The sequence below is a fragment of the Panthera pardus genome, unplaced genomic scaffold (genome assembly GCF_024362965.1).
Source record: "Panthera pardus isolate Hobbes unplaced genomic scaffold, ASM2436296v1 HiC_scaffold_2, whole genome shotgun sequence".
NCBI classification, from domain to species: Eukaryota; Metazoa; Chordata; class Mammalia; order Carnivora; family Felidae; genus Panthera; species Panthera pardus.
In genome coordinates, this window is record NW_026526765.1 from 34,780,483 (window position 1) to 34,794,502 (window position 14,020).

The following is a 14,020-nucleotide window of genomic DNA, read 5'->3' on the forward strand; positions in this document are numbered from 1 at the left end:
ACCAGGAATATACGGATGTGCCAGGCAACAATGATTGATCAGGAATACATGGGCGCGCCAAGCAATTGTACAGAAGCGGAACAAGCTGGTTAAGCTTGGTTAGGTTTCAGTTTCCCATAACTTAAGCTTTTAAGTTTTAATTTTCTCAGGCCTCTCAAGAACTAATAGTTACTGGCCGCCTCTTAGATATCAAGCACTGTGTTTTACAGTAAACCTTCACAACGATTCTTTTAATGACTTAAAACACAAATTTATTACCTTAAAGTTCTAGAGGACAGGAGGTCTGAAATGAGTCTCACTGGGCTAAAAGCAAGGTATTTGGGGGGCTGCATTCCTTCTGGAGACCCTCGGGAATGATCCCTCTCCTTGCCTTTTCCGGCTGCTAGAGCCGGCATCCATGGGCTTGCACCCCTCTTCCCTCCAGCCTCTAAGCCAGCAAGAGTCGGTCAGATTTTTCTCACAGCGCATCACCGTTCTTCTCAGAGACAGGCTATTCTTTAGGTGTTGTATCTCCTTCTCTAACTGCACAATCTTTTGAGCTAGGTTTGCTTATTGCCATTTGCAGATCAACAATCCAACATTCTCTACAAGGCTGTAAGTGAGGTCTGATCAAAACAATCCAGTACTCTTTTCCTACCACGTTATGCTGCGCAAACGAAAAATCAAATATTGACATTAGCTCTTAAAAAAAAATAATACTTATTTTTACCAAATGATATATTTGGAAACATTTCTTTAAGAGACTCTCTTACTTCACTTAAAATTTAATTCAGCTTACAACAATAAATTCAATACTGACATAGTTTCTAAGTATTTCAGAGTACTTCAGGGCCTTTTAGTTTATAAAAACAGATTCACATACAGTTTTTAAGTTGCATGTGTAGGTTTTAAGTAGCAGTTTTTAACTCCCTAAAAACTCAAGCAAGGCTACTAAAGTTAATATTTTATTGGAATTATTTACATAATGATTACTGAGAGTATAGTAGTTAGTGCCAGATAGTATTTTTGCTGTGGTCTTTACTGCCTCTGATTTCGCATCCTGAAATAAGGGAAAGCTGACCTGATTTGGGGATTTGGTTTGGGGAACTAAAAATGCTGAGTTTTTCCTTTTACCCCTGAAAAGTAACTTGAGCCCACTGAGGAATCTGGAGCTATTTCTAACGTAAAAAAAAATTAATGTGGGTGTGTTAAGGACAAACCCAGTTGAAATAAGCCTTGTTCGGGCACGTCCCCTCCAGGAATCCGTCTTGGAATCATCACTTGTGATCTACAGGGTTCAAATATTTGAAACAATACCTTATGTAACCAGTAAGACTTGCTCCACTGGCTTGGGGGTGTAAACACAGTTAGATTTCTTTATTTTTCCAATCAACTGATTGCAAATTAATTTACCTTTATTCACATTTAGAGTATTTCCTTCTCAAGGCCTCTCTCTCTCTTCCACCTGAATCGTCTAAGAATCCAGTGCAAAGTAGAACACTCCTCCTTTGCAAACACCAGGTAAAGAGAGAGATTGGAGTCTCCCAGCACAGCCGCTGTGCTTGCTACCACAAATGTGCTGCTGCTGTATTCTGAATCCTGTATCCTTCATCATGCTCAACTTTGTGCTCAAATATTCACGGAGCACCATCTGTGTGCCAGACACCGGGCTAAGCACCAAGAATGCAGCTGGGAACACAGGACACATGGCTTCTGTCCTCATGAGTCTTTCCCAGTACTATGGAGCCCAGAGGATCACCGGCCCGGAGGCACAGACCAGCGTATGGAAATGCTCCGCGCTTTGGCTCCCGCAGCATGGCTCTCCGGGGTCACAGGCTCAGACACTAACACTTAAGAGGCAGGGTCTTGAGGGCTTTGCCTCTCAACCACACACTGAGGTAGAAAGAATCCACTTCCATACTCGGACACGGAGCCTGTGTTTACCAAGCCTAAGTCACCAGCTGAGAAGAATCCTGCCCTTCAGGTTAGTTTCTCTTAGTAGCGCTTGGTGCCTTGCCTGCCAGTGGGTTTTGGCAGGTTACCCTGAACTCCCATTTCGGCCGTTCCAGTTAGAGTGCTGATCCCCTTTCTGGGAAAGAAGTATTTCTTTCCCAGAACATTGCATAGATCTGTGGAAGAAACGGCTGCTAAGCCAGAAAGGGGGAGAGGGAGATCTTGCCGTGACCTTTGCCTTCGCCACTGACCTTTCAGTTTTGTGGTAAATGGAAGCCACTCAAGAAACCTTTCACAGAACAACTGAGACTAGTGAATCACCATTGCATGGTGACTGCCCCTTTCTGCCTAGAAACAAAGAGGCTGAGATCATTGAAACAATAACAGCACTGCATTCTCCAGAGAATTCTTATGTATAGTCTTTATTTGCTAATAAACATTGAGACTTTTTTTTTACTGAGATATAAGTGACATATAGCATTGTATTAGTGTTAGGTGTACAACAGAATAATTAGATAGATGCAAATACCGCAAAATGATTACCACAATACGTTTCATTAACCACCACATAGTTACAATTTTGTTTCCTGTGATGAGAACCTTTAAGATCTACTTTCTTAGCAACTTTCAAATGTACAATATAGTATCCACCACAGTCACCATGCTGTACATTATATCACCATGACTTACTTATCTTATAACTGGAATTTCGTACCTTTTGAACCCCTTCACCCATTTCACTCACCCTCCTGCCCCCTGCCTCTGGCAACCACCAGTCTATTCTCTGGATCTATGAGTTCGGGGATTCTTAAATTCTACATACAAGTTAAGATCATAGGTGATTTTTTTTTCCAAAAGTTTATTTATTTATTTTGAGAGAGAGAGAGAGAGAGTGAGCAGCAGAGAGGGAGAAAGAATGCCAAGCAAGCTCCATGCTGTCAGCACAGAGCCCAAAACAGGGCTCAATTCCAAGAACCATCAGATCGTGACCTGAGCCAAAACCAAGAGTCAGTTGCTTAACTGACTGAAAGACCCAGGCGCCCCATAGGTGATTCATGTTTAATTAGAGCAACACAGAACAAAGTGATGCCTTGGGGGTGGGCTTAGGAGGGGAGAAAGAAAGGACAGTAATTTTTCACAAAAGCAAAATGTGTGTGTGTGTGTGTGTGTGTGTGTCGCATAGGGTGTTATACATAAATACAAAATATTTTATATATGTATGCCATTGCATGTTTTATTTATGAAACTTTATTTGCCTATCTGCTAACCCATGAAGTCTAGAAATGGACATTTTTGATGTCTCCCATACAAATCTTCAAATCCCTAACCAGAGCTGACAATAAAGTGAATTGAACTTAAGCAAAAAGCTAAGCCTGACAGATTGCTCCTTACTGGCGTTTATGATACTGATTCCTTTGCATTGAATCTTGTTCCCTCGTCAGTACACCCATATTGTTGCATGAATTATAAATTGCCCTTCCTCGTTGTCAGATAGTATTTCATTTTATGAATGTAACATTCTAAATCTATCCATCCTGCCGTTGATGGGCACTAGGTAGTTTCCCATTTTGGGGCTGCCGTGAACTTGTACGTGTGTCTTGGTGAGTATATTCACTTAACTGGATATTACTTAAGAGTAGGATTTGGGGGCCATAGCATAGGTATGTAGCCTTAGTAGATACTTCTAGACAGTTTTCCAAAGTGATTTTATTACTTTACAGTCCCTTCAGTAAACAGATGGGTTCCAGGTGCTCCACATCCTTGTCAACACTTGGTATTTTCATCTTTTTAATTTAATTCATTCTGGTAGGTCCAAGGGCAACTCTAAAAGCGGAGAATCAAACAGGGAATCATCTGTTTTCTTCACTCTTTATAATTCCCTAAGCCTCCATGATCCCATTTTCTTCCCAAACCTAGATTTTCTTGCAGATGGTACAATTTGCCTGCACTGTGATCTAGGTTTAGCAAAATCAACCCAACAGAAACCACCTCTCTTGCTTTACCTCCTCTGCAAAGGAGTTTCTTTAACTCACTGATACAGATTACTATGCCCTTTGAGAAAGATGAACAAAAATGGAGATAAGGTCCATTTTATGGACAGGCTTGTATCAGAGCTGTAGGGAAGAGATAAAGAACATAAAAATTCTGAGATTAAGAAAAGCTTGAGAACACTGGAGCCCAGTCCCACTGGTTTATTAAATATACTCTCCCAGCCCAGGTCTTGGCAGAATTTAACCCTTAGTACCTTTCTCACCCTTCAGTAGTGGGTGGTTGTTATTAGGAGGGCATGACTGTTCTGTGGTTTCATTGTAACTGGCCAGATGAGAGGTCTCTTGCCTACATAAGTTTTATCAGTAAATATTTACTGACTGCATACTAAGTGCCAAACCCTGGACGAAGGAAGGAGATATTTACTATTTCAGTGGTTTATGCAGAGGTAGAACAGGCAACAAGATGGAAAAGCTACAATATGCCATGTAAGCAAATTATTTTTCAATGATTTTTGAGAGAGTATAATCACAGCATTTGGGGTAGGATGGGATGAACTTGGAGTTCTCTTAAATTTACCAGAGGGAAAACCTTATTTTATAACTGTTGTTTGTTTTTGTTTTTGTTTTTAATGTGCTATAATGGGGCACCTGGCTGGCTCAGTCAGTAGAACATGCAACTCTTGATCTCAGGGTTGTAAGTTCAAGCCCCACGTTGGGTGTAGAGATTACTTAAAAGAAAATATTTTTAAGAAGTGCTACAATTGTCAAAAGAGCATCAAATTGGTTGTATAAATTGTGAAGCACACGCCATAGTTCTATTTGTTCTGTGATCATATAAAAATCCAGATCTTATAAGACAATAAGCCTTAGGTCATCCTTGCCCACCTTCCCACACTTGCTAGTCAAGCTTCCTCGTGATGAGTGGAAGTATTCTAGACTGTCTTCTAGCAAACCCAATTTGGACTGGAATAGTTAGTGGACATTTAATGGTGCTACATAGAGTCCATATTTACAAAATGGAAGATCCTTTTCAACTTAGATTAGACTGAAAGCTTCAGTAGTCTTCCCGCCTCAAAAGGGACAAATATAAAACTCATCCACCACCTCAGGGTGACCAGAACACAGAGGCAGCTTTTTATCTCACAAAGGGAAAGCTGGGGGCTATGCTGTTAGAAGGCCATTGCCAGATTTTATGTATTTGGAGGCAGACCTATTGCAGACAGTTTGCATTATTGAAGAGCACAGCTCTCTCCAGCAAAAGAGATAAGAACACTATTAGTTGAAAATCTTAGAATTTTGAACAGCTTCTAGTGCACAAATGCAGATTTCTCTGTAATTAGTAGGGGGAGCCTTGATACCTCAAATGAGTGACTGACAAAAACAAGAAGCAGATATACAAAATCTGCATGCCTGGCCATACCTGAGAAAGAAGCAAAATGTCTACGCCACATGAATAACCCAGAAAGACTCCATCAGACTCCGGTTGCCTGAATAGTGAATCACATATGGTTCATTGTTAGAGAAGGGTAGTAAACGAACACACTTCTTGGCTCAGCAGGAAACAAAAATTATATAGTCAGGATGGTTCAAGTGCCATTTTTTGACTGTGTTAATTTTCCATTGCTGCATAATAATGTACCATACACTTAGCCCCTTTAAATGACACCCATTTATTAGCTCACAGTCTGTAAGTCTGAAGTCCAGACATGGCATGACAGTTCTCGGCTTAGGGTCTCACAAAGTTGAAATCAAGACATTGGCTGGGCTACATTCCCTCTGGAGGCTCCATGAAAGAATCTGCTCCAAGTTCATTCCTGATCCTGGCTAAATTCAGTTCCTTGTGGTGGTAGGACTGAGGTCCTTGTTTCCTTGCTAACTGCCAGCTAAAGGCTGCTCTCAGCTGACTTGTTTCAGGGAGGAAGAATTCCTGTCCCCTCAAAGATCCTTCTAGCTGGACTGAGAATCAAATTGACATGAAAGAGATTAGCAGGAGAAAATCAAATTTAGTAAGTGTACATAAGGGAAATCCACATAGACATGGAAATTCCAAAGACAATCAAGCAAAAGGAAGTACATATGTCATTCTGAACTAAGGAGAAGCGGGGAGGGGTCTGGGATTTCAGCAGACGGGAATGTATTTCACAGGGTGATAAGAAGAGCAAATGTTTGGGAATTAGATATTCCCCTACTATACAGGTGGGTCTCTCAGATAAAATTTATCTCTGTTAATGACACTTATTCTGGGAAAGACTCCCAATTTAGATTCTTCTCTGTAGGTAAGGGAGGGGCAAAAATTTCTCTGGAATTTTTCTCTGGAATCTCAAGTGCCTTGAGGTCAAAATAATCCACATGTCAAAGTGTCACTTTGGTGGGGGAGGTGTGGGGAGCTGCCCTGAACCTCTTCACTTGGCCCCCTCCATCTCCAAAGTCAGCAGTAGCATGTTGAGTCCTTATGTTTTGAGTCTGACAACCTTGTCTCTGACCTCCAGATTCAGACTTAAAGAGCTCCTGTGATTAAGTCACGCCCATGCTGATAATCTCCCTGTCTTAAGGTCAACTGATTTGTGACCTTAATTACATCTGCAGAAATACCTTCACTGCAATGCCTACATTAGTGTTTGGGAGAAGGCACGTATGGGAAATTAGTTTCTGGGGGCAGGGGGTACTTTAGAGTTTTTCCAGCTATTCTGGTTTTCAATTTTTGAATATACCATAGATTCTACTAGACCAGTGATTCTCAAATGAGGGTAAGGAGTGATTTTGCTCCCCTCCCCTAGGGAACATTTGGTAACATCTGGAGTCATTCTTGGATATGATCTACTGAGTAGAGGCCAGAGATATACTGATAATCAATCTACAATGCATAGGAGAGTCCCCAAAATAATTATCCAGCCCGGTTTGAGAAAGCCCACCTTGAAGAGAGCATGAAAGAAAATTCTTCTTCTTCTTCTTTTTTTTTTTTTTGAGCTTTAAAATTTTCTTTTAATGTTTATTTATTTTTGAGAGAGGGAGAGAGACAGAGTGCAAGCAGGGGAGGGGCAGAGAGGGAGACACAGAATCCTTAGCAGGCTCCAGGCTCCGAGCAGTCAGCATAGAGCCCGACGCGGGGCTTGAACTCATGAACTGTGAGATCATGACCTGAGTCGAAGTTAGACACTCAACCGAATGAGCCACCCAAGTGCCCCTCTACTCCTCCTCCCCCTCCTCCTCCTCCTTCTTCTCCTTCTTCTTCTTCCCCTCCTCCTCCTCCTCCTCTTGCTTCTTCTCCTTAGCCTTAATGTTATTCTACAGAATTATCATTATCACTCTCAGTCACGTAAATATAAAAGTGTAGCTGATGTGACACACATGGAGGATAAAAAGGAAAGGGGTCTGGAATACTGTCTATATCTTACATACAGAGGAGACTTAAATTCTAGAATGCATAGGCTAATGGATGGGAAAGTGGATATATTCAAAATTACAAAGATAGAGGCGCCTGGGTGACTCTGTTGAGCGACCAACTCTTGATTTCAGCTCAGGTGGTGATCTCACAGATTCATGAGTTGGAGCCCCACATTGGGCTCTGTGCTGACAGTGCAGAGCCTGCTTAGGATTCTCTCTCCCTCTCTCTCTGCCCCTCCCCTGCTCTCTCTCTCCCTCAAAATAAATAGATGAACTTTTTTTTTTTTTTTTTAAGTTACAAAGATGGGGCGCCTGGGTGGCTCAGCTGGTTGATCGTCTAACTCTCCGTCTCGGCTCAGGTCATGATCTCAGTTTACGAGCTTGGGCCTGAATCATGCTCTGTGCTGAAAGTGCAGAGCCTGCTCGGGTTGTCTCTCATCTTCTCTCTCTGCCCCTCCCCTGCTCATGCTGTCTCTGTCTCTCTCAAAGTAAAAAAAATTTAAAAAAATTAAATTAAATTAAATTAAATTAAATTAAATTAAATTAAAAAATAAAAAGTTATTGGGGCGCCTGGGTGGCTCAGTCGGTTAAGCGTCCGACTTCAGCTCAGGTCACAATCTCGCGGTCCGTGAGTTCGAGCCCCGCGTCGGGCTCTGGGCTGATGGCTCAGAGCCTGGAGCCTGCTTCCGATTCTGTGTCTCCCTCTCTCTCTGCCCCTCCCCCGTTCATGCTCTGTCTCTCTCTGTCTCAAAAATAAATAAACGTTAAAAAAAAATTAAAAAAAATAAAATAAAAAGTTACAAAGATAAAGAAAAGTAATAGTGATAAAACTCAAGATGGGGAGGGAGAAAGGAAGGGAAATTGAGAGTAGTAAAGAGACAATAGATATTGCTGAAAACTGATAAACAACCAAATCATACTTTCAGCATTCACCTGAAATTGTGGAGGTAACCACCAATGGGTTACCCCAAAATATGGCATGTTAACATGTAGAGTGTTTTAGGCTGAAGGAGTTTGAGAAAATGCCATAAGCGAGATCACTCTGCTCTTCTCCCCATTTTTCTCCTTGTAACGGATCACAAAACCCTCAGATAGAACATGAAAACTTTTATTAAATAAATGTGTATGTTTTTCTGTTAATGCCTTTGTCAGCTTATTTTTCAGACCCATCTGGGGACCTTAAAAAGATCGAGGAAATCTTTTCCTCCCCTGTAACACTAGAACTAAAACTTTTAAAAAGGTTAAAAGCGGTTGCATCAAAGAAGTAGGTCTGGGGGCACCTGGGTGGCTCAGTTGGTTGAGCCTCCGACTTAGGCTCGGGTCATGATCTTGAGGTTCATGTGTTCAGGCCCCACACTGGGCTTTTTGCTGTCAGTGTCAAAGTTGTTAGCGGGGAGCCTTCTTTGGATCCTCTGTCCTCTCCCTCTCTCTCTGCCCCTCCCCTGCTTGTTCCCCCCCCCTCTCAAAAATAAATAAACTTAAAAAAAAAAAGGAAGTCTGGAAATAAGGAAGAGACAGTGAGAGAATGTTTTTAATTATAAATTCTGCTGAACTTTAGATTTTTTTTACTACACACTTGCAGTGCTTTATAAAAAGGTAAACTTAGAAAAAAAACTTAGGGGTTAACCTGGGTGATCTATTCATATAGGAAAGGTAACAGCAATGGTTATATAATAATGTTTTAGTAAAGTGTGATAGCATATAAAACAGAATTTAAGAAGCTGCTCTCCAGGCACGCGGTCCTCATACAAAGTTTCGCTTACCCGCATTGCAACAAAATTGCATTTTATTTATTTTTATTTTTTTTAATGTTTATTTATTTTTGAGACAGAGAGAGACAGAGCATGAATGGGAGAGGGTCAGAGAGAGAGAGAGACACAGAATCCAAAACAGGCTCCAGGCTCTGAGCTGTCAGCACAGAGCCCGACAAGGGGCTTGAACTCACAGACCGCGAGATCATGACCCGAGCCGAAGTCCGCCGCTTAACCGACTGAGCCACCCAGGCTCCCCAGCATTTTAAAAATATAGCCTATCTGTGCTGACCCCTTGCTCGGAGCCTGGAGCCTGCTTCGGATTCTGTGTCTCCCTCTCTCTCTGCCCCACCCCCGCTCATGCTTTGTCTCACTCTGTTTCTCAAAAATAAATAAATGTAAAAAAAAAAATTTTTTTTTTTAATATAGCCTATAACCTGTCATTATAGCTGCCCTCAAACTGTGTAGAACTCTGGATCTGCACTGGTAAGAGAGATAAAATTTAAAATAATCCAAATTGTTAGCAGAGAGACTTAGAGACCGATTGTTTTTTGTTTTTTTTTTTAAATGTATTGACTATATTCCCTATGCTGTAATTTTCATCTCCAAAACTTTTATATTTTATAACTGGAAATTTTACCATTTAACCAATGTTTGTATTTTATCCTGACTTTTCACCAATGTTGATTATTAGGACTAATTTAAAAACTTGTGATTTCTTTTTAAGTTAGCCTCATATTACTTTATCATTTTTTTCTTTAATGTGGCTTTCTTCAGCTTTTAAAACCTGTAATTTGAGGACCCTGGATGATAGTACTACACAGCTAAAAAGGAATATTTAGTGCTGTGGTTTGAATATTTGTGTCCCCGTTAGAGCCCATGTGTTGAAATCTAACCCCCAGAAGAGGATGGGAGTGGAAAGTGGGGCCTTTGGGAGGTGCTGAGATCATGAGGCTGGAACTCTCATGAATGGGCTTTGTGCCTGATAAAAGTTCAGAGACACCCCCCCCCCCTTCCCCCGGTCTTTTCCACCTTGTAAGGACACAGGGAGAAGTCAGCCATATGCAACCAGAAGAGGGCTTTCGCCAGATACCGAATCCAGGACTTGCCAGCCTCTAGAGAGGCCGAGAAATAAATGTTTGTTGTGTATAAGCCGCCTTGTCTCTGGAATTATAGCAGCCTGAACAGGCTAAGACGTTTAAGAACCATTTTCCTCATGATCGTATTAGCATATTAAAAAGCTTGATGGGGGGCGCCTGGGTGGCTCAGTGGGTTAAGCGCCCAACTTCCTTGCGCTCAGGTCATGGTCTGGCGCTTCGTTGAGTTCCAACCCTGCATCGGGCTCTGTGCTGACAGCTCAGAGCCTGGAGCCTGGTTCGGGTTCTGTGTCTCCCTCTCTCTCTGCCCCTCCCCTGCTCACTCTAGGTCTCTCAAAAATAAATAAATGTTGAAAAAGAAATTTCAAAGCATGATGGATTTGAGTGGAAGAATGCTGTTTTTTTGTTTGTTTTTACAAAATCCATCTTTAAGTTGAAAAGAACAAGTTGCTGAGGGAGATTTTGCAACAGAGGCTACAGTGTGCCATCTCCTCCACTCTGCCTAGGAGTGTGAAACCCAGTAAAATCAGGTTGGGGCCTGTTTGAACCCACCAAGGGGGCTGTCGTCGGTATCTGCACCAGCAATGCCAGTAGCAGCATGTTTTAATACCAGGCTTCCAGGTGAAATTGTCAGCTGGCATCTCCGAGCCCTTCGTGAGGCACCAGATACACAGATCTTTATCCAAATTCCTCTCCCTCTGCCCCACCTCCTTGTCCACATCTTCTAGGGTCCACTGCTGGGGGTGATAGAACCGAGGAGGGTCTGGAGGCCCCGGCACAAGGCTTGTCTCTGCCACTTCCTGCATGATCTTGGGCAAATCATTTTATCTCCGTGAGCTCCAGATTTCTCCATCCACAAGGTAGAAATATCAATACAAAGCTCAAAGGATTGTTGGCGAGAATAAAGAAATCACGTGCTAAATTGGTGTCCATGAGGGGAATCAGACCACAGCCACTTGATATTTTAACCTACATCAAGCTCAGCACTTCGTGTGACCCATTATCACCTCCGAGTCAGCCTGGCAACACCACTGCTTGGAACTGGCCAGCAGGGAGGCACAGGACACCGGACACCTGGTAAAATGGACACTGTGTTCCTGCCATCTGATGGCTATTTATGAAAAGTAGGTCTTACTCTGCATCTGGAAGCCTCTGTGGACAAGGAGGCCAAGAGATGAGCGATACAGTGGGATCCACCCACAAGGTGTGGGGAAGATGGGCCAGGAGTTAAAAGATACAGGGCTCCTGGTTGAGGAGAGTGTAAAATCATTCCACATGGGTTCCAACTCTGGATCCCTCCCTAGTGATCCAAGAACTCAGTTTGGGAAGCAGATGGCTTCCTGAGCAAAGCAGGATCAGAATTTATCAATCCAAACAACAGTAGTTAAACTAGATGTGATATTAAAGTGATATTCAGTTAAAACGTTTCTATGTAGAAAATGAACGCCGATGTTCACAAACTCTAAGTAATGCAATAAGAAATATACAAATTCACATAGAAAGCATTCTTTCTTACCGAAAATGTTAAACCTGAATGTGGTCGTGAGGAAACAGGCTAACCCAGAATGTGGAACAGATTCTGCCCGAGACTCTCTTTTAAAAAGTCTGTGCCATGGGAAGAAAGAAAAGAAAAAAAGCAGAGGGACTTTCTTCTAATAAAAGATACTAAAAAAATGTCAACATTAGTTACAATATGTGAATCTTGATTGATTAAAAAACCTATACAGAATTTATGCTCTGAAGGGTGCCTGGATGGCTCAGTCGGTTAAGTGTCTGACTTCACCTCAGGTCATGATCACGCGGTTCATGAGTTGAGGCCCAGCTTTGGGGCTCTGTGCTGACAGATTCTGTGTCTCCCTCTCTTTGCTCACGCTCTGTCTCTCAAAAATGAATAAACAGTAAAAAATTTTGGAGACAGAATTGGAAGCACGCTCCAGGGTCCAAGCTGTCAGCACAGAGCCCAAGACAGGGCTCGAACTAGCAGAAGGCAAGATCATGGCCTAAGCTGAAGTCGAATGCTCAACCCACTGAGCTACCCAGGTACCCCCCACCGCTGACCAAATTTTTAAAAAAAATTTATGCTCTGGAGGGGTGCCTGGATGGCTCAGTCAGTTGAGCTTCCGGCTTCAGCTCAGGTCACGATCTCACGGTCCGGGAGTTCGAGCCCCGCGTCAGGCTCTGTGCTGACAGCTCAGAGCCTGGAGCCTACTTCAAAGTCTGTGTCTCCCTCTCTCTCTGACCCTCCCCCGTTCATGCTCTCTCTCTGTCTCAAAAATAAACATTAAAAAAATAAATTTAAAAAAATTATGCTCTGGAAATAGTTGGGGAAATTTAAAGGTGGAATACATCAAATGTTAATATTTTAGACATAAACCTGATAACATGATTATATACATACAAAATGTCTTTATTATTGAGGGATGTTAAGTTGTAACATAAAAAAAAATTAGAAGTGAAGTATCATGATGTTTGCAACTTGTTTTCAAATGGTTTAGCAAAAAAATTACATATTTATATATAAAATGTTTTACACACAAGCAAAGAGAGAAGAGAGTAAATAAACGTGGCAAAATATTAGCAGTTATTAATCTAGGTGAAAGGTGTACGAGTGTTCATTGTGCTAATCTTTCAACTTCTCCGTATGTTTGCAAACCTTCCTAATACAAAAGTTGGAGAAATTCTATCTGTATGCTGCTCTTAAAACATTGTATGAAGAGAAGTATCTTTTCATTTCATTTTCAGATGAGTATAATATTGGTTACATTTGTATCCTGTATAATTGTTCCTTTAAAAAACATATTTTGTTTTGCCCTGCTGTCTCTCAATAAGGAATATTTGATGTGATACATTTATAAGCAACCAATGGCCAAGTTCACTTCAGGAACTGTCTGTGTGGATTCATTTGTAAACGCTTTAATAAGGAGTTTTATAGCCATGGGTTTCGGGTTTCCCCTGATGTGCCCCTTTGCTGTTCCTCTTGCCGTCCTGTTTCTTCTTGTGGCAAAGGTTGCCTTTAGCTTTTTTCTTGGCCTCTTGTTCTTTCATCCACTGCTTAATAACGTGACTGTGCGGGCTGACGCAGACCCTCCTGCGCCTGATGTGAAGGCTGCCGAGAAGGGAAGAAAAACAAAATCACTGATAGAAAGTGCAAGAAAGTAAAAATTTAGTGACTTCTAGGCAGTTCCCACTTTTAGACACAGTGTACTCTTAGAGACTGAGTACCACCAGGATGAATCTTTACTATACCTCTGCCTGCAGTTCCTCAAACATCAGTATTAAAAAGAGAAGAAGGAATCTGAGGAGGGGAGAGGGGGTGGAGGGGGAGGTGGGGGGAGAGGAGAGGAGAGGAGAGGAGAGGGGAGGAGAGGAGAGGAGAGGAGAGGGGAGGAGGAGGAGGAGGAGGAGGAGGAGGAGGAGGAGGAGGAGCGGGAGGAGGAGGAGGAGCGGGAGGAGGAGGAGGGGGAGGAAAGAAGGAACAAGGGAAAGTAGTAAAAATGATTGTCTTTCCTGACCCCGAGCTTCACCCACCAAAACCAATTCATACCTCACGGCCCATCTCAAACATCTCGATAAAGTTTTCTAGATTCTCTCAGCTAAATGCCCTTTTTTCCCTCTGAGTCTCTCAGCATTACCTCTCTTCTGGCACTTAACTTATGCTTTTATTTGACTTTTTGTTTCAAAGCTTCTCCTTGTCCTGTGGTGTTATCTCCTCGAAGGAGGAATAGTCTGGAACTGTCTTGAAAAGGCCTTGTTCAGTAGGAATTCAGTAATTAATTATAGAGATGAAGTGAAATTGTTCCAAATAAGAACAGTCTGGTTTTGTTTCCAACAAAACAATCAACTAAAATATTCTAGGCATTTGTTA

At 42.1% G+C, this 14,020-nt stretch overlaps 1 protein-coding gene across 2 annotated transcripts in view; it reads right to left on the reverse strand.

Moving 5' to 3' along the window:
- Positions 1–12,541: 12,541 nt before the first annotated feature.
- Positions 12,542–14,020, reverse strand: part of CCL28 (C-C motif chemokine ligand 28) — a 28,218-nt gene continuing 26,739 nt past the window's right edge. For both annotated transcript variants that reach the window (XM_019464299.2, XM_053906981.1), the window contains exon 3: positions 12,542–13,261. In XM_019464299.2, coding sequence (XP_019319844.1) covers positions 13,069–13,261 — 193 coding nt within the window. In that variant the 3' untranslated portion in view covers positions 12,542–13,068. The remainder of the gene's footprint in view (positions 13,262–14,020) is intronic.